This window comes from Onychostoma macrolepis, chromosome 19 (assembly GCF_012432095.1).
Source record: "Onychostoma macrolepis isolate SWU-2019 chromosome 19, ASM1243209v1, whole genome shotgun sequence".
Lineage (NCBI taxonomy): Eukaryota > Metazoa > Chordata > Actinopteri > Cypriniformes > Cyprinidae > Onychostoma > Onychostoma macrolepis.
In genome coordinates, this window is record NC_081173.1 from 21,513,451 (window position 1) to 21,538,581 (window position 25,131).

General features: G+C 36.8%; 2 protein-coding genes across 3 annotated transcripts in view; both read left to right on the top strand.

Moving 5' to 3' along the window:
- atp9b (ATPase phospholipid transporting 9B) overlaps window positions 1-15,833 on the top strand; it is a 47,517-nt gene extending 31,684 nt beyond the window's left edge. The window contains exons 16-30 of one of the 2 annotated variants that reach the window (XM_058752945.1): window positions 37-198; window positions 643-735; window positions 3,771-3,854; window positions 7,081-7,251; window positions 7,337-7,435; window positions 7,516-7,605; window positions 7,701-7,845; window positions 8,032-8,096; window positions 8,942-9,097; window positions 9,839-9,903; window positions 10,025-10,133; window positions 10,288-10,345; window positions 12,356-12,559; window positions 13,348-13,380; window positions 13,697-15,833. In XM_058752945.1, coding sequence (XP_058608928.1) covers window positions 37-198; window positions 643-735; window positions 3,771-3,854; window positions 7,081-7,251; window positions 7,337-7,435; window positions 7,516-7,605; window positions 7,701-7,845; window positions 8,032-8,096; window positions 8,942-9,097; window positions 9,839-9,903; window positions 10,025-10,133; window positions 10,288-10,345; window positions 12,356-12,559; window positions 13,348-13,380; window positions 13,697-13,833 — 1,671 coding nt within the window. In that variant the 3' untranslated portion in view covers window positions 13,834-15,833. The remainder of the gene's footprint in view (window positions 1-36; window positions 199-642; window positions 736-3,770; window positions 3,855-7,080; window positions 7,252-7,336; window positions 7,436-7,515; window positions 7,606-7,700; window positions 7,846-8,031; window positions 8,097-8,941; window positions 9,098-9,838; window positions 9,904-10,024; window positions 10,134-10,287; window positions 10,346-12,355; window positions 12,560-13,347; window positions 13,381-13,696) is intronic. The other variant, XM_058752946.1, reaches the window with a different exon arrangement.
- Window positions 15,834-16,405: 572 nt separating this feature from the next.
- nfatc1 (nuclear factor of activated T cells 1) overlaps window positions 16,406-25,131 on the top strand; it is a 60,238-nt gene continuing 51,512 nt past the window's right edge. The window contains exons 1-2 of the mRNA XM_058754193.1: window positions 16,406-16,442; window positions 20,431-20,567. The gene's annotated coding sequence lies outside the window, so the exon portion shown is untranslated. The remainder of the gene's footprint in view (window positions 16,443-20,430; window positions 20,568-25,131) is intronic.

Below are 25,131 nucleotides of genomic sequence, written 5' to 3' on the forward strand. Positions count from 1 at the left end.
CTTTTACAACAAGACTTTCTTTCACATGTTGTGTAGGTGGCTCTGGTGCACTGGACTGAGAGTGTGGGTTTGACTCTGGTGAACAGAGACCTGACGTCCCTCCAGCTGAAGACCCCAGCCGGACACATCTTGACCTATTACATCCTCCAAATCTTCCCCTTCACCTCTGAGAGCAAGCGCATGGGCATTATTGTCAGGGTGCGTGTCACATTACAAGTGTGCGAGTGTGTTTGTCTGTGTTCGGAATTACATATTTCTCTCATTTCAAACTCTGTAAAAAACATCTGGTGAGAATATGAGTTTGAAAATGTGTGCGCATCTTCTGCAGTGTGGCTTTGTGTCCTTTAGCCTTTGAGTAAGCTATTAGATACTTCAGGATTCTGTGTACTTGAGTGTGTCGTTTTGTGTTGTTTGTTTGTCTGTTACAGTACGTGCATAAAAGTATTGTTGGCTAAGCTTTTGACATGCGTTTGTGTGGGAGCTTAGTGCAGATCATCTCTGTTTGTCTTCTCATTTACTGATAACTTTAGGGCTCCGTGCACCATCTGTGTGGTTTTGTGCTCTACAGTTGGACATGTTAATGATTTAGACATGATTTCGATATGTTTTTAAGTGTTCTCTGTTGAATTGATTGTGTTTCAGGAGGAGGCTACAGGCGACATCACATTTTACATGAAAGGGGCTGATGTTGCTATGGCGAGCATTGTACAGTACAATGATTGGCTGGAGGAGGAGGTAAGAATGCATGAACCATTGTTGATGGGAAAATCGGCATTCTGCTTTTTCGTGTGGGTTGGTGAGCTTATGAATAAATCTAATTGTCTGTTTCTGTGACCCTTCTTTTGTTTTGTTTTGTTTTATTTGCATTTTTAATTGTTTTTGTATCCGATTCATAATCTGCCTTTGTGTGTGTTTGCGTGTGTGTGTGTGTGTGTGTGTGTGTGTGTGTGTCAAATGACAGTAAGCACAATACAAATAAATGTAGTACCTTTTTGTTCTCAGATGTAATTTATCCATGCAAAAACGAGTAAGAAAAAGAAGAGGAAAAATGTCACCAGATTGAGAGTCTCACAAATTTTGGTGTAGTGTTGACTGGTGTTAGTTTTCACATTTTCAGTAAAATTTAAACAATAAAGTAGCTATGACACACAAAAGTAAGAAAACATCTAACCATTTTTACATATTGTGATTAGTATTGAATGTTATATACTGACACTACTGTTCAAACGTTTGGGGATTTTTTTAAAGGAATTAATACTTTTATTTAGCAAGGAAGCATTAAATCAAAAGTGACAATAAAAAATATTGGCCCGGTTTCACAGACAGGGCTTAGCCTAAGCCAGGATCAGGCCATTGTTCAATTAGGAAATTTAAGTAATTTTTATTAAAATGCCTTAGAAAAAAAAAACATTACTGGTGTGCATCTTGAGACAAAACAAAGACACTGATATATTTTAAGATCAGTCAGTGCAAGTTTCTTTCAGTTAAAGCAGCTCAGACTTGCACTTTAGTCTGGGACTAGACTTGAGCCTTGTTTGTGAAACCCGGGGGATTATGTTGTTATAAAATATTTATATTTCAAATAAATGCTGTTCTTTTAAACTTTCTATTTACTAAAGAATCCTGATAAGAAAAGAAAAGTCATATAAAGACCAAATTTGATAGACGAATTTGCACAAGTTTAAAAGTTTGGGGTCAATAACATTTTTGTGTTTTGTGACAGTAGAAACATTTTATAATGCTACAAAACATTCAGATTTGCCATCACCGCAATAAATCATATATTAAAATAAAAAACATAACTAAAATATTATTAAAATTGTACTGTTTTTACTGTGTTTTTGATCAGGTATATTCAGCCTTGGTGAGCATGATCTCCAAACTTCTGAACAGTAGTGTATATTAGGGATGTAACCGTATTATCAATATTGTGATATCACGATAGCAATATAGATAGTCTCGATATAATTGTGGTCACGTGACGATATGAAACGATAGGTCTTCCGGGCAAAAAATGTAGTTTTTAAAATACGTTTAAACTTTTTATTCTAACATAAAATTTCTTTAAAGTTGTGTTTAGGGCCAGTATGCTTTGGTACAGTACTGTCAAACGAACTAAGTCCGAAAGCACAATATGGTTTAATTCCTTCATCAACTTCAGGCGATCAGCTCATGATCTGGTGTTTTCTGTGCCTCAGAACGGCTTTTTCTGATGTTTTCTTAGTTAAGAACCTGGGTTGGAGCTCTTAATTTTGAACTTTCAAAGTACATTAGATTGAATAATTAAACCTTAAAATGTACAGAATTTTCATTTTATTTCCAATATTTAATTTGACTTTTTTTTTTTTAAATTGCCCCTATTATGGGTTATGAAAGGTTCATATTTTGGTTGTTGGGAGTCCCCAACAACAGGTTGACATGCATGCAAGGTCAAAAAACAATTTCATTGTTTTATAATATGCATTTATTTTTACCTTACTTGCTCAACGACTCCCAAACGATTCACTCAACAATTCATTTTTCCCAACCCCTCCTTTGTGTGACGCTAATGTGGTGATTGGTCTCATTTTAATTTCATCAAGCCTGTAATGCCTCTAAAGTAAACACTAAAGTGGTGTTTGTGAGCACCGTGCTGCTTTGTGTACAGCGTTACCGGGGAAACCAATATTTTTACCGCTCCAAAAGCAGCACCTAGTGGCAAAAAAAATGAATTTGCATTTTCATTCAGATCAATGTGAAATACCAACTAGTGGGCGGACAATATGCAAATGTTAATTAAATGGTAATTTGCAAAAATCCATAATAGGGGCACTGTAAATATCACAATAAATATCGTATCGTGGACTTCATATCACGAATAATATACTATAGTATAGTATTCATTATAGTATCGTGAGACTCTGATATCATTACATCCCTAGTGTATATACATATTACATTTATAAATTTATAGCATAAACAAGTATTTGCATAGTATATGACGACTCATAGCTCATACAGTTCCCGTATGTCTGTCATTCCAACTGACTTTCTCAGTAGGTACCTCCAATGTTTTTGGTATTGAATCCCTTGTAGGAGTGACTTTATGAACAGATCCCTGTTGAATTAAGAATCAACACATTTGATAAGGTAGCGCTAAGCATAACAAACAGGTCGGCCTGTCCTAGCCTATGTGATCAAGGACAATCTGTTCAGCCCATCATCACACATGCATTTCTCGCTTTGATGATTACAATTGTATTGGCAATATGCAGTCGATGAGGGGCGGAGATGAGGCTTATTAATTAATGAATGACCTCAATAAAGGCGTATGACTGGGAGCATCATGTCATAATCCTCATCGGTGCGCTTTGTGTGTGTGTATTTGAGACGCTGCTATAAGGACAGGTCAATAAGTAATCACTGCATCACTTTCGCCTGTTGGATTTTCATATCAAAATTAAACCGCTGTCCCACATCTTTTACAGTCTGCTCAAAGATTCCCACAGGCACTGTTGTATTTTTCACAATTGATTCTTCCTGTGTGTGTGTGTGTGTGTGTGTGTATGTGTGTGCGTGTATGTTTTTGCATATCTCTTTTCGCATGACAGTGTTGATGTTTCCAGTAAATACAATTGTGTTAAAAGCATTGTTTATATCTTTGTTCTCATGCTTTCTGTATACCAATTGAGTTCACAGTCTAATACACAACCACACACTCACTCACACACACACACGTCATGGCTGTAGCTGATGTAATTGTAGTTGTGTGTTGCATTATGTTGTCTCAGTGTGGGAACATGGCCAGAGAGGGCCTGCGGACACTGGTGGTGGCTAAGAAATCGCTGACTGAAGAGCAATACCAGGATTTTGAGGTATGATATAGTTTAAAATATATTATGTACCTTGACAATTTTCAACTTTTTAATATTTTGGTGTAAAGTTGTCATTTTTGTACTTCAACAAAGGAATCATTATTTTTAAGCAAAATGCCATTGTTGACAAATAGATCTAAATTGTTTTGTGTAATAAATACAATGCAATAAAAGATCATTAAAATGATCTCTAGAGAAATATTTAACATTCTGTACCCAAACTGATTACTTCCTGTAGCAGTATCAGTATCAACTTCTATCAACTCCTAATAGACCAGTATGACCCTTGAACTCAAAAGATGATGATGCAAAAATTGACTCTTTAAAAGGTCTACCATAGATAAAATGCAATTTAGGGTGTATTCACACCAGGAAAGTCCACTAGTTCACTTGCTTTGGTCCGGACCAAATACAATGTTGTTGTTGTTTTTTTGTTTGTTTGTTTGGTGCGGTTCGCTTTCACACTGCCCTTTTTTGCAAGTGAACCAGTAATTGTAAACAAAACCACAAGTGTGCTGAAGGTCATCCATTCATTGGACAGAAATTCTCAAGCAGGGAAAACAGGAAGTGCAAAAACAGGCTAATCATGGAGATCTTATAGATCAACAGCACTATATATGCGAGTTTTTGAGCGTGCTTTCTGCAATTGGGTCGGATCGAGGCCGTTTCCTATTCACACCTTAAACGAACCGTACAAGAGTTCGTTTGAAAGCGGACCGAGGCCACCTCTTCAGCTGGGTTTCAGTGCGGTTGTTTGGTGTGCGCCTGAGTGCGATTTGCTGTATTCACACCTTCCCAAAAGATCCACACCCAGAGGGAAAACGAATGTTTCAATCGAACCAAACAAGACAGGTGTGAATACACCCTTACTCTGCGGTTTTTAGTTTCTTTCATTTTCCATTGCTTAAAAAACAAATACTTGATATTTAATAATATAATTTTTTGTGCATTCTAAAAATAGAATGGCTTTGGATAAAATGTTGACAGAAGATAAAACTGGTTACTGTATATTGTCATTTCATTTTAGGATGTTGATGGAAGGAATACAGTTATTGGTTAGCATGTAAATTATGAGAGATAGGTGGCATTAAAGCACAATTTATCAGCATTAGATTAGATTATTAGATAGCTAATTTCTTTTGAATTTCTAATTAATTAATTCCTTAAACTTATGTTACCAGTACTTTACTCATTGCAAGACAGGAAAGAGCATGTAAAACACATAAGCATGTCAAATTCATTTGATGTCCCCAACTCTTGGGCCAAAGTTAGCGTGTTGCAATAACGGATGCATTTGGACAAGGCGGCTAGACGTCTGTCTGTATATAATAATAACCATAACAACCCCATGACTTGAGTAACAAGCTGAAGTAATCAAAACCCAAATTTGGTTTTCCAGTAACAGAGGGAGGGGAGGGGGATGAGGAGGAGGAGGAGGGGGGGGGGGGGGGGGGTTGCTGAAGTGTACGTATGAAGAACCACTTATAATAGAGAAAAATTATGTAAGATCATGTCAACTTTGCCATGCACCTATTCTATATTTTTCCCAGAGAATCCCACCAACAAAAAGAGTAACTGTTGTACTGTTTTTGTTGGTGGGATTTTCTGTGTTTTGTATGAGGTCCTCCCACCCGTGATTTAAATTACAAATTCAAAGGAGTTTTCATTTTCTGTTAAAACCCAAATATTACGTTTCTTTTTTGTACGTGTACGCGTATGTGTACAGTCGAACATGTACTCGAATGCAAGCGTCGACATATGCACTCTGGCTCAAGCCACTGCCTCTTTTGCCGAAGCTAAAGAACCCTTTCAGTCAGATCTGGTGCCACTGGACCCACCCACCCACCCAGGTGTTTATTTTTATTAATTGTTTTACTGACAGTTCACTTGTCTTTTAGTCTATTAGTTATACTACTAGTTTTTGCTATGGTATTGAGTAAGTACTTAAAATGTTCTATTAATAATAAGTGTTCTTTAAATAATAAAGAACCATTTTTTGCTCATTCAAGAAATGACCCAATCCGTGACTGAAAATCAGTAATATGATCCGACCCATGAATTGTGTGATTCGTTGCACCCCTACTCTCTAAACTTGTTATTTGAAGGAAAAATACGATCATGGAAGTTTTTAATCATGCTGATTTGTCTGCAGTGAAGGCTTTACAAAAATCGGGTGGTGCGTGTACAATATGTGCATACTGTTCTGGTGATGAAATTGCGTCACGTATACGTGTAAAAACAAGTATACTTTGGCCTGTAATGAGCAGGTTAGTGGAACAGAAAAAATCTTAGTCTCAAGTGTTAGTGTTCAAAAGGGGCAAGATGTCATTTGACTTGGCAGGGTGTCGCCAGAGACATGCTAAAGAGTATAAATTTATACTGTAAGTGTCACCAGAGAATGCCGTAGGTTAACTTAAGTCAGGTGCGTAGGAGTATTTATCCCATTATCATCAAGTAAACACAAGGAAAAATATAATCACTTATATAGATATAGAACCAATATACTTATACACTACTGTTCAGAAGTTTGGGGGCTGTAATAATTTGTATTGTTTCTGAAAGGTTTCTTATGCTCACCAATGCTGAAAAAAAATGTAGTAAAAACAGGATTACTGTGAAATATTAGCTGTATTCTACTTTAATTTATCATAAAATATCATGTATTCCTGTGATGGCAAAGCAGAATTTTCAGCAATTATTATTTCATTATATCTTGACTTTATTCATTACATTTATGATTTGGTGCTCAAGAAAGTTTGAAAACAGTTGCTTCTTTTTTTTTCTAAAATGCTTTGATAAATAGAAAGTTTAAAAGAACAGTGTTTATTTGAAGTAGTTTTATATATAAAGAATGCCTTTACTGACACTTTTGATCAATTTAATGCATCCTTGCTGAATAAATGTATTAATTTCTTTCAAAGAAAAAAATCTCGCCAACCCTAATCCTTTGAACAGTAGTATAATTTGTATTAAACAACATTTTTTTACAGCACATTTTCAAGACCATTTAATATACAGTATTAAAATTTCACTTGGATGTTGATATTGCAAACCATATCATAAAATCAGAGTTTGGAATTGATTAATTGAAATGGTCAGTTTGAACTGATTTTATATAAGCAACTAGTCAAATTAACTTACAGCTACACCATTTTTGCTACTGAAGTAAGGCCAGTTTAAAATCTTCATAACTTGGCACCCATTTTATCCATTTCTGTCTGTTCAGAGTCGTTATAATCAGGCGAAGTTGAGTATCCATGATCGCACTCTGAAGGTGGCGGCAGTGGTGGAGAGTCTGGAGAGAGAGATGGAGCTTCTGTGTCTCACTGGAGTAGAAGATCAGCTGCAGGCCGATGTCCGGCCCACACTAGAGCTCCTGCGCAATGCAGGGATCAAGGTACACATGCAATATGTGGCCAAAAATATGTGAACACCCAAAAACCATGCCAATATTAACTCTGGGGTTCTTCTTTATGTTTCAGATCTGGATGTTGACTGGAGACAAGCTGGAAACTGCTACGTGTATTGCTAAAAGTTCCCACTTAGTTTCTAGAAATCAAGACATCCACGTTTTCAAACCGGTAGGATTAGAACCTCTGGATATTTAGATTTTTAAGTGGAGTGGATTTAGTGTGAACACTTAATGGTGTTTTTGTGGCAGGTGTCCAACAGGGGCGAGGCTCATCTGGAGCTGAACGCCTTCAGGAGGAAACACGACTGTGCGCTGGTCATCTCAGGAGACTCTCTAGAGGTAAAAAAAAAAAAAACCTTGACATTCCATATATTCAACAAAATCATGTATGATCAGATTTGATTTTCTCACACTGATTATGTGTGGCCCATCAGGTCTGTCTGCGCTACTACGAGCATGAATTTGTGGAGCTGGCGTGTCAGTGTCCCGCTGTGGTTTGCTGTCGCTGCTCTCCCACGCAGAAAGCTCAGATTGTTCGATTGTTACAGCAACGTAAAGACAACAGAACATGTGCCATAGGTCAGTCCTCTCCACATCTCTCCTCAGTCTGTTGAGCTTTAAGTCCCATTATCCAGTAGCTGAGACAAAACCCACTTAAACTCAACTCTCTCCAAACACATGAATCTTTGAGAGCGGTAAAGATGACTGTCTTCACAGTGTCTTCTCATGTTTTCCTGCTATCATCTTTCTTATCTCTGTGCTCAGGCGATGGAGGAAATGATGTCAGCATGATCCAAGCAGCAGACTGCGGTATCGGTATTGAAGGGAAGGTGAGGTATTTCTCATTAACGTAGATTGTCTTTTCCTGTAACTTTTTTTAATTCATTTTTAATTAATTATATTTTCCCCACAAAAAAATTCTCACTAACAGAATGTGTAGGTGTTTTATTTTTTGTGTAATTCCCTTTACTCTAAATTCTTAAAACTCTTGTTAGATTCTCACTACTGTAATACAGTATCGTTTTTATATTCAATATTATTAAATATATTTGTAATATTAAACATTATAATTTAAGGTTTAATTTTAATATTGATGTTTATATAATTTTATTATTATATTAATATTAATTTTATTATATAAAATTGATTAAATATTAAAAATAATTACTTTGTCACCATAAAGACAAATAAATTTGCTTTTTAAATGATTTAAATAAAAAATAATTATTAAAAAATGAATTTTATATATATATATATATATATATATATATATATATATATATATATATATATATATATATATATATATATATATATATATATTATTATTATTTATTAGTAGTAGTATTTTTTTTTTTAATTTTAATTTTTTTTTAAGCTGATTTTAGGCATCCTGTTAATATGAATTTGGGGCAAATATGCTTAAATGTCATGATAATGATGTCAACACTTAATCGTCATTATTTTATTATTATTTTGAGGTAAAATATGAAAATATAATCTGGGCATGTTATTGGCAGTTTAGTAACATTTATCCATTCATAGTTTTTCACAAAGAAAACATTTATTAAAATTTTTTTTATTTATTAATAAAAAAAGGTAACATTATAATATTTTAGACTCTGTGTGACTGAGTTCATGGAAGTGCATTATGTCATCTTGCCTATTGTTCCAGGAGGGAAAGCAGGCGTCTCTGGCGGCAGATTTCTCCATAACCCAGTTCAAACACATTGGCAGACTGCTGATGGTACACGGCCGCAACAGCTACAAACGCTCAGCAGCTCTGGGCCAGTTTGTCATGCACCGTGGCATGATCATCTCCACCATGCAGGTAACATACACAGAGTGTGAAGAGCCTCATGTAATTCAAATTCAAAAAGTTTTCACCCCCGGCTCTTAATGCATAATGTTTCCTTCTGGAGCATCAGTGGGTGTTTGAACCTTCTGTAATAGTTGCATATGAGTCCCTCAGTTGTCCTCGGTGTGAAAAGATGGATCTCAAAATCATAGTCATTGTTGGAAAGGGTTCAAATACACAAAAATGCTGGAAAACCAAAGAATTTGTGGGACCTGAAGGATTTTTCTGAAGGACAACAGGCAGTTTAACTGTTCAGGGCAAACAAGGGACTCATGAACAACTATCACTGAACAAAAAAAAAAAAACACAGCTGTGGATCATTCAGGTAACAACACAGAATTAAGAATCAAGGGGATGTAAACTTTTGAACGGGGTCATTTTTATAAATTCAACTATTATTTTCTCTTGTGGACTATATGTAAACATCTTTTATGTGAAATATCTTATTCAGGTCAGTACTAAATAAACAATAACATGCCTTTTGTATGATCTTCTTATTTTGGTAAAATAATTAACATTTTGCAGGTTCTGAAAGGGGGATGTAAACTTCTGACCTCAACTGTATATTTCCATTTCTGTAGTAATATAGTACCCAGACTCATTACAGTAAATTAGTTTTCTCTCAACACAAAGAACAACACTTGTGTTGCTGCTGTGCAGCCTCTTGATTTGAAGTGCTAACATCTTGATTTAAATTTGTGTCTTTCCTCTCAGGCTGTGTTTTCCTCTATTTTCTACTTCGCCTCTGTTCCTCTGTACCAAGGTTTCCTCATGGTGGGGTAAGTAAAGGCTGATTCACACAAAACTAGTGAGCTGCCTACCTACACCGTAATTTTGGACATCATAGGTGCCTTTGAACTTGATGCGTCACATTTCCTAACATTGTCTATTTTTTTCTAGTTACGCCACCATCTACACCATGTTCCCTGTCTTTTCTCTGGTGTTGGACCAGGATGTGAAGCCTGAGATGGCTCTGCTGTATCCTGAACTCTATAAAGACCTCACCAAGGTAACAATATGGGAGACCTTTTAATAGTAATTATCATAACTAACCATCAGCTCGAGTATCTGCATGATACACTTGATATAATTTACAGGAATGAAGGCATGAGTTTATGTTTGCTGCATGACAGTGATGCTGACTTTGGTTTTCCCTCCACTAGGGTCGCTCCCTGTCCTTTAAGACCTTCCTGATTTGGGTTTTGATAAGTGTATATCAAGGTAAATGGATGAACAGTGATGTTTTATATTTTTGTATGACTGTAAACTGTAACTCACCAATAACCTTTACTCTCATGTTTTTTGGGGGGGGCATGATCTAGCTGCACTGAATGTGAAAAATGTGACTGTCATTGCAAAAAAACTGACATAGAGCCACAGAATTTTCAAGTTTAAAGGGAGGTTTAAAAACAATGTTTATTAGGGAATTAAATACTCAGTTATGATTACAATAATATAGGGCTGTGCTGATACAATTATGTATCAATATGTTATGATCATTTTTCTCGCAGTGTTGCATCGATACATCGAAACATATATATATATATATATATATATATATATATATATATATATATATATATATATATATATATATATTTAAACATCATTTTATACAATTTATTTAATAAAGAAGGTCATCTTAATAAGCAGGATTTCTTCTTGTATTTGATGTTTTTCTTGAGGTAGTTGATGATACCCGGTCTTTCTATAATGACAGACAATGTATTCATTAATTTCTTATTTAAAAAAAAATCCAGATCCCAATTTATTTGTAGTGCAGAAGCATTGAATTGTTCCCCAGTAATTTTTCTTATTATTATTTTTAAGAAACGTATGCTTCTATTCAGCACAGATGCATAAAACTGATCAAAAGTGACAGTAAATTTTTATTTGTTTCAGTTCCGATTTTTCTTTTTTTCCATCTATTTATCAATGGAAAAAATTATGTTCCCACAAAAATATAAGCAGCACAACCGTTCTCAGCATTTATAATAATAAGAAATCCTTCTTGACCACTAAATCAGCATATTAGAATGATTTCTGAATGATCATGTGACACTGGAGACAGGAGTAAATGCTGCTGAAAAGTTGGCTTTGCCATCACAGGAATAAATTATATTTTAAAATGTATATAAAAAAGAAAATTGTCTTTTTCAGTTGTAACACTATATTTATAAAATGGAATGGCAAAAACAATATTTATTTTTAAGCAGCCAGCCAACTGGGTCTCTTTTTATAGTAAAAACAGATTTTGTAGTTTTCTCTGTACAGTATATTATGCTGGTGTAATACTGCAGAAAATATTTTTAAAAAAGGCTTACACACACATCTTTTAGAATTAGGTTGGAACCTCTGGAGGAGTGATGCACGAGTTACCACCATTGTGCCTCGGTAGATCCAGAGGGATTGTCCAAAGTAAAAATTTACTGAACAAACGTAAGGGAAATGTAAACGTGAAAAAAACCCCGATCCAATCTGAGATAACATGACATCTATAAACTAACCATAAACAGACGTTCTCTACAAATAAACTGTGAACGTTTCATCAAAGAAGTAAACATTGAAGCGGAATGTAACTTGTCTCCCGTGAATTCAGTGGAGCTCTTTTCATGAATGTGATTTTCGGACCATCGCCAGCTCTCACGCGCACACGGCTGCCTTATCCGCACTGTAAATCGATCCGCGCAGTGAGCAAGAGAGATCAGTGTCCCCGTCTGACAGCTCCTGCTTTTTAATTAAACCTTAATACAGAGAGACAAGAACAACAGGGAAATATGAGCAAAGATTTCATTTAGTCCAGAGAGTAACCCCGAGGAATGTTCGCTGTATGAAGAGAGGCAATTATGTGATCAGTTAGAGGCCATTAGGCTGGATTGCACTGGCGTTTATGATTAAAATGAAAGCAGAGATGGTTACAGTAGGCTGAGGAGCCGAGTGAGCGTGGAGCCTCGCGAACAGAGGTCAGAGCTCAACGCGCTCATGTGTGAATGGGGATCAGACTGTGAGCGAGGGTCAAGAAATCACAGAAGAAACTCGTTCTAGATGGACATCAGTAAACCTTATGGATTTGTCAGGTCTTGCAGTCTACATGACCCTAGCAGATCTTTTTTTTTGTTCCCCTGTTTAATTTGTTAGCTACTAATGTGTCTATACTCATAACACTAAACTGACAGCTTTATCTCAGTCCTTGTTGATTCATCTCAAACAATTCCACTGTTTGTCCACCAGGGGGCATCCTGATGTACGGGGCCCTGGTGCTGTTCGATCAGGAGTTTGTGCATGTGGTGGCGATCTCCTTCACTGCTCTGATCCTGACGGAGCTGCTGATGGTGGCGCTGATGATCCGCACCTGGCACTGGCTCATGGTCGTAGCTGAACTTATCAGTCTTGGCTGCTACCTCGCTTCCCTCGCCTTCCTGAACGAATACTTTGGTAAGAACCGACACAAGGCATTTTTTGGATATTATTATTTTATTTTTAATGTAATTTAATTCTGTTTTATTTCATTTATTTATTTACTTTATATAATAATACATTTTTGTAGTTGTGTATACACTTTTTGGAATATTATCCTACCTTTCTACTTACCCATTTTATTTATTTATTCATTCATTTATTGTTTATATTATTTTTAATATTAATTATTAAATTTATTTATCTATTCCTAAATTTGACACCTTTTTGGTTTAATTCGTATTTTATTAAATAAAAGTAAATAATAAATATTTATAATGTAAACAAATCAAAAATATATAAATGTTTTCTTTCTGTCTGTCTATCTATCGTACTATCTATTGTTCTATCTAGCATTATATCCATTGTTCTTTCTGTCTAGCATTCTACAGTTATATTGTTCTATCATTGTCGTTTTTATCCGTTTCCTATATAATAAATTATATAATTATTTGATTTTTATCTATCTATCTATCTATCTATCTATCTATCTATCGTTTTATCTGCCTGTTTGTCTGACTTTATAATAAACGAATTCTAGAATTATTTGATTTTGCTCTCTGTCTCTTTCTCTCTGACTGTTTCCCCTTAAGCTTAAATAAAAGGCCAGAGTGAAAATGTTTTCTGTAACAGATGTCCTATAGGCTCTGGTTTCAGTGTTCAAACCATACACGCATATATTCAGTTTAGACTGATGTACAATAACTACAACTTTTAAGCTCTTTCTTCTTCTTTCTCTCCATCTCTGTTTTGTGACTGTGCCTCAGGCATAGGTCGCGTGACCTTAGGAGCTTTCCTGGGTAGGTTTGTCTTTCCCTGTGTTCTCTCTGTTGTTTCACCAACTATCATTTCCTGTCTCCACAAACATGTCCGTTCTCCTCCCTCGGGTTTCAGTCTGGTGTGGTGTGGGCCCCTGGATGAGAAGGAGCCATTCAAATGTGCCCTAACCCTGTGATCACTCATTTTTCAGAACATTCCATCGGTGAAGTGCATCCCATCCACTTCATCCGCAGCCCGACAGACTTCTTTTTCATAACGTGTGAAAAAGGCGCCTTGATGATATAAACACTTTGACCCTGACTTTTCATGTTCTTCATCTGTTTTGTTTGTCTTCAGATCTTTCGTTTATCACCACACGGGTGTTCTTGTGGAAGGTGTGCGTCATCACGCTGGTCAGCTGTTTGCCGCTCTACATCATCAAATATCTGAAGCGGAAATTCTCCCCGCCGAGTTATTCCAAACTCTCCTCCTAAACTTTCCATATGGTCACATGGTGTCAAAAGGCAAGCTGATGCATTGATAAGCACACATGACTGCTACATCAAATACTTTGAATACCTTTTTTTTTTTAAATGCTGGATGTTGGTTCACCAAAAAATGAACAAGCTAACATCATTTACTCACCCTCATGTTGTTCTAAACATTTATGGCTTACTGTCTTTTTTGGGAAACACAAGAGGAGAAGTTAAGCAGAATGTTCATGCTGCTCATCTTAACATCTGCTTTTGTGTTTTATCTGGAACGAAAATCTTAAATGTATGGAGTGAGTAATTAATGACCAAACATTCATTTTTTGAGTAAAACCATCCCAGCTACAAATGCCTAAAAGTGCTTTATGATGCTGTTTATGTGTGCTTCATGAATGCTTTTTCAGTGACCTAATGTGATTTGTGCGTATGTATATATGGACTTTGCCATTATAAACTAATATTTCTGTGCTCATCATGTTTCTGCACTTAAAGATAGTATTACAGTTGTAGGACAAAATGGTGAGTAGTATTGAGTACTTGAAGAGGCTGAAGCACAAAAAAGAGATCAAGATATAAATAAAGAGAAACCAAAGGGTGTTTAAGCACCCACACTGGAATGATGGGCACAATTCTGTCACTTTTTACTTACCGTAAATGTATATGAAGAAAACAATCAGCATTACATGTTTTTTATTGAATATATGATAGCTTTTTTTTGTTTTTTTTATTGGTGGTATGTAATGATGTTAATAATTTCATGATAAAGTTTCAACTATAATGAACCTTTCATCATTAGTATTATCACACCCATCAGCACTTTCCCTTCTGGCACATTCTGTATTATTAACTTTATTAATGATATCTGGGTGGGCGGGGCTTGATAAATACCTGTGGTTGTGATTGGAGTTTTCTGATTGCATGAGTGTATACTGAAGTTGAATTCGGACAGCTCTGGTTTCCTGTTGTGCTGTGGCTGCTGCTGACATATGATCCTGCTGCAAAACTGTGTAAATGTAAACCAGAGCACAGCTTGTGTTATTACAGAGGGAACTATTTGTTCTGGGAACAACGGTCCTCTCAACCTGACATTCTAAATGACATTGCATACGACTTTTGACATTTGACAAATCAAACTTGATTGATGCATGACTTGATTGACTTTTATTGTTATTTTGACACCATCGAAACAAGACATGAATGTAGTTTTTTTGTTGGATTGGTGGTCTAAATGAATTACTTTTTTTAAGATCGTAAAAAACCGCAAACAAAATATCTGGATGTTCTAGCTGCGTAGAAATACACCGTCATGTTTGCTTTTCTTAAAGCAACCTATGGCACTCGCTCATCAGCAGTTATGTTTTTATAGACAATGACCCCTCACAATCAGCAATTTATGTTGGAGTTTTACAATTTTTTGAGGACATTCACAGGAAATACTGCACTAGTTTTGTCCCTTGATGACTGTGCTGACGGTGTGAAGTTGGCTCAATAATGTGTAAGATCATCTTGCCTTATCTTTATAGACCAAGTCAGCTGGAATGAGGAATGAGTTTTATCATTCACTTTATTTTCTATATTGAGTGTGTGAGAGTGTGTGTTTACAATACTGAATGAGACAATGCCAAGCACACATGTGCCATAATCTGTTCCTTTCTGGTGGATTCCTTTCTGCTTTGAACGTTGAGTTGTACTGTACTCAGGAAAACCACTAACTGATTTCTTCTACTGTATAGCCTATATAAACCGTTAATTAACCCTGTGACAGGCCTAACAACAATAGCTTATTTATTATTTGTTTGAGTATTTTGCTTTTGTTTCTATGGCATTTTTCTATTGACTGACACATGACTGAAAAATGTGATGTTTTGTGGTGTTTTTACTGCAACTGCACCCGCTGCTTCTGTTAGCGTATTTTCTCAATGTCATCAGCACAGTGGTTTCAGCAGTATAATTTAACATTTTAATGATATTGATGTCTGATTAAAGAGCAATATGTTTCCAAATGGTCTGGTGAGTGCTTCCTTTAAGAAGTCTGAATGATTTTATTGATTTGCTAATATATAATGTCTGAATATTTCGTATCACTTTTAAGTATAAATTGATGTTAAACCAGTAAAGGTACAAATGCATTTTTGATATGCAAAATAAAACTATCTAGCAGTATGTAGCTTGTTTTGGTAGTATCTAATTGGTTTGTCAAGTGTTCATTTGATTTTATTAATATCAACAATTCAACTATTTGTTATAATTTAATTAAAACATGAATGCTCAATAGATATGGTTGTAAAAAAAAAATTAAAAAATGCTTCATATTAGAATTTGAGTAGCGGGAGTAAAAGGTGAGCACAAAACAAACAAACAAACAAACAAAAAATGTACTTAAAACACTGACCTGACTTTGTTGAAAATAAAAGTTGCTTACTATTTTAAACTTTCAGGCCCCCCTTTTACCCTATGAGAAACATCCATGAGAGGGCGCAGTTTGGATGAGTATAAGCTTGCCTTCACAAGTATTTGTATGCCTTGCTTCTAACCACTAGAGGGCGGCATTTACACAGTATTTACTGTCACAGAAACCAAACGTTGGGCCCACATGGAAACTACATGTGCTGGTAAGATTGCTGTTCAACATTAGGCTTTCAGAGTTGTGACCCTAGTTAAAGCAATGCATATCTTTATTGATAAACACGACTGAATTCATAGTGTACTTTTTCATTATGCAAAATGTTTTGGTTTTCTTCTCGATATTCTTAGCACCATATAACATAGCCTCAAGGACCTTTAAAAATATACAGACAAGTGTGCACAAGAAACCATTAAACTTAGCATATAGGACAATGCACACTGAGCCATCTATTGTGTCATCAGCCCATTTTGTGTTGTGGTTTCTTGGCCGCCACAGAATATGCATTAAAGAGACCTAAGGTCTTGAAATATGACATACTGCCCTAATGAAAGACAAAATTAAAATTTTGTATATATATAGACCCTTGAACTTGGCAAATAGTACAATGCACAGAGCCGTATTATGCCATCAGCCCATTTAATGTCTTGGTTTTTCTGCTGCCGCAGAGGATGTGCTAAACTGGACATCAGGTCTAGATATTAGAGGTACTACCATAAGGAAAGACAAATTTTAGCAAGTCGATCTCTATTAATTCATGTGCATCCATGCTCTTTATTCATAGTAAGATGGCAGTGATTCACAAAGGAAATAAGTTATTTAAAGTTAGGAATTTTAATGTGTAAGGCACATTTTTTTTATGTAATTTGTTCCTTTAGTGGCAAAACTGACTTTTCAGCAGTCATTATTCCAGTCTTTAGTGTCACATGATCCTTCAAAAATCATTTTAATACGCTGATGTGCTGCTCAACAAACATTTCTTCTTATTATAAACAGTCGTGCTGCTTAATATTTTTGTGCAAACATAAGATTTTATTAATAGAAAGTTCAAAAGAACAGATTTTTTAATAGAAATCTTTTAGTGACAGTATAAATAACTTTTGATCAATTTAATGCATATTTGCAAAGTAAAAGTTTTTTTTTTTTTTTCAAAGAAAGTACTGACCCCAAGCTTTTGAACTGTAGTGTGTGTAATATACACATTATTTCATTTGTTTTATTTCATTTGTCATTATTTCATTCGTTTCATTTAAAATGTGTAAAATAGTAATAATAAAGAATGAGCAGTTGTGTCCAAACCTTTGACTCGTAGTATATATTGTACTTGCAGAGATAATCAGCCTTGAGGCACAGACAATGTGTTATCAAGCCCTCCACCCAAACTCACCCACACACGCTCCGCAGAGCAGGAAACGCGTGGTTTACTGCGACCCCGCACTAGATGTGATGGTCCACTGGCACTAACATGCCAGGAAGCTTTCTCTTTAATCTTATCTCTCTCTCTCTCTCTCTCTCTCTTCCTCCCTTCCCCTTCTCTCTATATCTCTATCTACCTTTCCTCACTTATACATCAAAACTCAATTTTGCTGTGCCAGCTTTTGTTTAAAATGACTCAAATCCGCTGCACGTGTCAGTATGGAGTCTCCACCCTTTGATGTGTTTGTGTGCCGGACATTTCCGCAAAGGTGGTGGGGCAGTTGTGTTGTTTTATCAGCCACATGTGGGGCACAACACGCGTCACACTGTTTTGCTACTGTCTCAAGTGTATCTGTTTTTCCAAAGCATTGTGTTTCCTGTAGGTGGACACAGATTCGAGATACGCCTTTAGCAAAGCACTTTCTTACATCGATGAAAACCTTCAGCTGTGTTTGTCGGTGATTATTTCTACAGTGTAATATCCACAGTCTGTCTATATATCCTTTACTTTTTATATTTTGTTTGTTTGTTTATTTTTCTCATTCTTAAAAATGAGGGGTTTGGGTTTGAGTGATTTTTATCTGTCTGTCTGTCTACCTGTCGTTTTGTCTGTCTGTCTTGTCTATCTATCATCTATCATCTGTCTGTTTCTCTGTCTGTCCTTTTGTCTGTTAATCGTTCGGTCATTCTGTCTATTGATTTGTCATTCTTTCATCCCTCCGTCCATCCATCCGTCAAATGTTCTAGCATCTATCTGTCTGTCTAATCGTTCTATTATTACATCTGATAATGAATTATACTACAACTATTTGATATACATGAACAAAATAATGGAAAAATTATGATTTTTTTTTTCTTAAATCTTGTTTTTGTGCTGTTCAAATGTTTCAGAATATAAGACTGAAAGGTGCTATGTGTTTAAAATAATTGGTTTGATGGTTAATTATGAGAATGAGCTTTATTGCCAGGTATGTATACACATATGAGGAATTTGTTATAGTGACAGAAGCTCCACAGTGCAACAGAGTGACAGTGACAGGACAGGACACAGATAATAAAAAAGAATAATATACAAATATACAAAATAGACAATGTACAAAATAGCAAAAACACAATATATAATATAGACAATTATGTATGTACAGGTATGATATGTGCAAATTTGAAATGTAAATAAGTATGTGTGATGAGATGGATTGCCTGAGGGAAGAAAGCGTTCCTGTGTCTGGCCGTTCTGGTGCAACAGTTCAAAGAGGGAGTGTGCTGGATGTGAGGGGTCCAGAGTGATTTTGCCAGCCCTTTTGCTCACTCTGGATAAGTACAGTTCTTGGAGAGTGGGGAGGGTTGTACCAATGATTCGCTCAGCAGTCCGGACTACCCTCTGTATAGTCTTCTGAGGTCAGATTTGGTAGCTGAGCTGAACCAGACAGTTATTGACGTGCAGAGGACAGATTCAATGATGGCGAACTGATTCAGCAGCTCCTGTGGCAGGTTGAACTTCCTCAGCTGCCTGAAGGAAGTACAACCTCTGCTGGGCCTTTTTAACAATAGAGTCTATGTGAACGTCCCACTTCAGGTCCTGGGAGATGGTGCTGCCCAGGAACCTGAATGACTCCACTGCAGTCACAGTGCTGTCCATGATGGTGAGTGGGGGGAGAGCAGGGGGGTTTCTCCTGAAGTCCACGATCATCTCCACGTTTTTGAGCGTGTTGAGCTCCAGGTTGTTAAAACTGCACCAGACAGCCAGCTGCTCAACCTCTTGTCTGTAAGCAGACTCGTCACTGTCCTGAATGAGGCCGATGACTGTGGTGTCATCTACAAACTTCAGGAGCTTGACAGAGGGGTCTTTAGATGTGCTGTCGTTCGTGTAGAGGGAGAAGAGCAATGGGGAGAGAACGCAGCCCTGAGGAGCACCAGTGCTGATCGTACGGGTGCTGGATGAGAATTTTCCAAGCTTTACTAGCTGCTGCCTGTCTGTCAGGAAGCTGGTGATCCACTGACAGACGGAGGTGGGGATGGATAGCTGAGTTAATTTGGGCTGGAGGAGTGATGGGATGATTATTTTTGCCCAATTTCATTGTCACATGAAACTTGGGTAATTTATTCTCAGGGGCAGCATTTGCTCAGTACCACTCTTAAAAATCGATTGGAATGACATTCCTGCCGTTTGTTGCTCAACTTGCAGTGTTGTGGATAGGTTAGTCACTGTTGTGTCTGGGCCCTGGAGTGGAGCTCTGGGCATAGGGTCTGTGTTTGCTCACTCGGCCTGTGGGAGCCCATGAAATCCTTCCCCTCTGGAACACAGCCACGGTTGCCCGGCAACAACCTTACACAACAGGAAACAGACTTGGGGATTCCGTCACTGTGCCGAGTCAAAGAGAGCATTCAGTGGAGACAGGAAGCCCCCAGGTACAGCAGGGGGCAGGTCTATAACCAAGGCCATGTCATGTAAATACCACCTCAAATTGCTGTTGCTGTTTCTACTTTAAGCACTTTATATGTTCATCAGCTTACTTTTAAATGTGGTCTGGATTTTATGACATGGACTCATAAGGCACATCGTAAAAAGACTAAAATAACACATTTGATTGCAATGCTGTTGTGACGCAAAAAAACAACATGCTTTTCTCGTACTACATTGTCGTCTTCATGCGTTTTCATCCTGCCTAGCATGGTCAAATTTAACCCATGATACATATTTTCAGCTGCTCATGGAGCCCTAGTCATCTGAAGTTCAACTTCTGCATCCAAACTGGGTTTTATCTGTTTTATCTATTAAGGAAAGAGAAAAAAAGCCTGGAACCTTGAGGTCTTTTCCAGAAGACCACCATCAAATCAGCGTCATTCCCAGTATACTCACCCACAAATATGATGATGAGACCTGCCAGCCAGACAGAACAGTGACTTGTAAGAAGAGGTGAGTGGACCTATGACATCAGTGACTCCCTGTTTCTGGACCAATCACGGCACAGAAAGAGGAACCGTCGGGTGCACATGGGGGTTGAATGTGGTTTTGGTTTATTTTAACAACTTTTAAACGCTGACACATCATTAGCGATGCACATGCATATTATGATTCATGCCGTTGTTATGAGTGTGCAGCCTTTTTTAAACATCTCCGAGACAGACGATTCAACATCTGTGGCATTAGTTATGGACTCACGTTACATTGTCCCACATGTCTTTGCTGTCTGTGGCGTGCCATGCGTTGATACATATAATAGCACATTGCCGTCAATGTATCCTGTTTGGAAACACAATTTGTCATTTGTGTATTCTTGAAAACCTTATAGAGTAAACACAGCAGTGCATCATGCTGACACACGAGCCATGCTAACTGCATTAGCACTCATTGTATTATCATTATCATTAGTGCTAGTAGTTCTTGAAGTCGTAAAGCCACTGCCACTCCTGTTCATAGCAGTTAATAAGGTGTCTTTGGAATATAAATGAGAAAATTAGGAGTAAATTTCATGTCCCATTGTTGCAGTGGTAGTAAACTGGCTGACCTGCCTTCGGGGGCGTCTAATGAATTATTACACCAGGCTCTGGAATACTCCATTCTGATTGGTCAATCACGCCATCCAGTGATCTGCTATTGACCGTGACCATGGCAACTCGATCACCCCTCATCCATGTTAAGGCAAACTTATGGAACCTAAAAAATAAAAAAAGTAATAATCCCACAATGATTTTTGCTCTTTATATCTGACAATTATTTTCTTGCAGTTCTGAGAAAAAAAGCTAAAACTGCGAGATATACATTCACAGTTCTGAGAAGAAAAGTCGTATTGTGAGTTTATAAGAAAAGTCCGAATTGTGAGATAGGGCCTATATAATGTGCGATATAAAAAGGAAGCAAGCTTGTTTCCACCACTTAAAATTGCGACCTATTACCATACAGTTTGTGCTTTTTACTTTTATATTTCTTCTTTATATCTTGCAATTTTGCATTTATCTCTCATAATTCTGACATTCGAGATATAAATGCGTAACTGTGAAATAAAAAGTTGCAACTACCTTTTTCTTCCATGGTGGAAATAAGCTTCCAATAGAAACCAGCACTACTTTCAGAGTGATTTCAGTAGCACAAACCCCACCCTGTAGCCAATTCTAAAGATCTCACTGGTCATGTCAATCCCTTCCCTAAACTCTAATCTTAACCTTTGGTGTGATCTGATCCATCTGGACTTAACCAATGAAGTCTGAACTTTTCTTGATAGGAGACTGCATGAGCTGACCAATGAAGCTGGCTGTGGGGGGCGGGGTTTGCTCCTAGGGTTCTCATTTCATATGCAACTCAAGGCATCTTGAGTCCAAAATCACCCCTATATCCTTATATAGTGCACTATTTGATGGCATAGCCATTTGTAGCAGTGTCCAAAACCATAGTGGACGTTATCGAGTACGCTCATTCAGTCCCATAATAACAAGTGTGCAGCCCACTCTGCTAGTGCCTAAGCACTGTCAAGGTCACGCTGAAGTCCTGTGTCTTGGCAGAGGCGGCATCCATATGACCTCAGAGGACTTCAAAATTTATGACTGTGATATTGTTGCAATGTTTGTCTTATTGATTGACCTGTTGTTTTATAATTAGTAGATGCTTTAAGATCATTTACGGTAACATAAAGATTATTGGACAACGTTTTACAAGAAAAAACTACTTCAAAAGTCATGTTTAATTCAAAGTGTCACTTGCCATTTCTTTTATAATTATTTGTGAAAGTTCCTAGCAGTTGAAGTGAAAGTTGTTTTGAAGTAAATCCCGCACCATTTTTTTCCAGTGTAACATTTTAAAATGAATTCAAAACACAAATCGTTATTTCACATCTATGTATTTGTTTATTTGGTAAGTAACCATGTAATAAGAGGAATTATGTCCAGTACAGTCATCACTGATGTCGGTTTAGATCTAAATCTAGTAACAGGCAACAAAAGGTCTTTGTAGGGACTACAAAATACACCAGGTTTTTGGCATATACTGTACTGCTAAGCTGAGACGAACAAAATATCCGGAACTGTCCGGCTGGTGCTTAAAAACCCCTGCCCCTCAACAACGGGCAGACAGAGTGGAAAAACTACAGGCCAACTGACGTAGGACTAGGCACACGTCAATCAGCACAGTTAGCGCTATTTATTACCTTCAGCCTGGAAGCTGTGTTTACTGCGGCACGCAGCTCGCTTTCACATTGCTGGGGAGGATAGGGAGGCCCTGCCCACATCCCCTCAAGCCCACTTAGGGCCCCTAACCAGTAGGTGAGAGCTTTCCATGAGGTCAAACAAATACATTTGACCCACAGAACAGCAGGAGAGAGAGGACTGTAAGAGAGGGTAATGGCACAATTACCATGTTCCCATGATGAAAGAAACAGCTAGTGTTTCATAAATGCACTAATTCCTGATGCAATTATATATCATCCTGTGCGTGTGGGGTGAAGGCTATTTGGCTCTCTTTTGTTACTCGACCTAAGAATTCATCCAGTGAGGGCAAACACTGTGCAGCTACTGTAAAACATGACCATGTCATTAGAGAGCTTGCAAAAGGCACAACAAAAAAGCCATTTATTTGCCTAATAGGAGGGAAACCGTATGCATTGTGTAAACCTTTGTGCACTGAGACACCATGATACTGTATATGGAGATGCAATTCTTTGTGCAGAGATTGAAAATACAAACTTATTTGGGGTCTGAAAAAACGGACTTGCATTAAGTTTAGGGTTATTGGCATGGGAAGGCTGACTTGCACTTCAAAACCTTTCACATAGTAATATTAAAAAATGCAAATATGCATCACTATTATGATAGTACATGCCACTATTTACAATGGGGTGCTAATTAAGATGCATGTTTTCAATAGTAAGTACAAATAATGTTGTGCGGTGCGGTATGAGAATCCAGCACTAATGCAAACATTTGCCAACATTTCTTGGCTTCAAGAAAGTCCTAGATGATTCCTGATGACGCAGCGAATCGCGCCCCACTGGAAAGTTGTCAAAACCGAAATCATAGTTGCCTGGGCTGCCAACAGCACCTTGTGATTTTCGGATCCCATTTCCCTGCACTGTGATGTCCTAAAAAAACAACCAGAGCTGTTAGTCTGTTTATTAAATCACTATCAACGCACAGCAGTTGCTACGTGACGAGTCTCACTGAGACTGTATTTGTGTCTATTAATGGGACAATAGAAATTATTAACATGATAATGGCTTCTTAAACTGCCTTTGTTTTTCAAAACAGCCACATTTGATTTCTATTTCCAGTAGCAGCACATGTGAACACACTGGCTCTTTCTCTTTTTTTGCATTTCATTTTCATTAATTGCCTATTTGTAAGTGAATCGTTATTTTTAATAGGCTCTGTCTGAAAGTTTTGATCAAGAATCGGACTGAATAAATGATATCACACTGAATTGGTAAGAGCAGCTCTGGGGTTAACTGAATCAGTTGGAAGGGAGCTTACATGTCAGACTCACAGTGATTCGGGCAAAGACTATAGAAATACAAAGACGGTTCACTCCTATACTTATGAATGGTAGAAAGTGCCAGTGTTGCCAACTAATTTTCAGAGAAAGTTGCTAAAGGAAGGTCAATTTGTAGCCAAATGACGTCATTGCGCGATGATGTCATTGTGTAATCACGGCGCAAAATTGTCACAACATCAAATCTCAGCAAAAATATATATTTTATATATGTTAATTTAGATCGGTTTGTAAAATAATATGCATAATATAATATTAAAATATAAATAAGTGTATTTTAAAATACATTGAATTATTGAACACATTTTTGAATGATTACAATTTAAGTTTTTAAAAAATATATTTTTTATATATAGTAAACTAGTAATACAACACATTCTCAACAATTATGCTTTAAGCAGTGTATTAGTAGTTAGTATGCTACCAGTGTTGGGCAGTAACTAGTTACTAGTAATTTAGTTACTGTAATAATATTACTTTTTGCAGTAACTAGTAGTGTAACTAATTATTAATAAGATTTCAGTAATAATATTACAGTTACTTTTCATAAAACAGCTTAGTTACATAGTTACTTTTGATGCCTCAACCCTGCTGATTTAAAATCTAACACTCAGATAATTCCTAGATTTACTTTCATAATTTTCACGACTCGCACATGCATGTGATGTCCCCAGTGCAGCAGGCAAGCTTGGAATATGGAAAAGCTTACATTCAGCAGATAGAAATATTGCATTATATTGATTTTGTCAGGAAAAAAGATCTGTTGTGTAAGTTGTGGCTTTACTTTACTCTGGCGTTGCATCCCTCTGATCAGCATGTGGTACATTATATTAATATAATTTAAAATATTTTTGGAAAATGTAACAGTTTCTTACAAACTCATGTGATTTGATAAAATGCATAACGAAATTTAATCGCATATGGGTAACGGAAAAATTACTTCAAGCTACACATGACAATTAATGAGATGAATACAACACTTCTACTTAAATGCCACTATCAA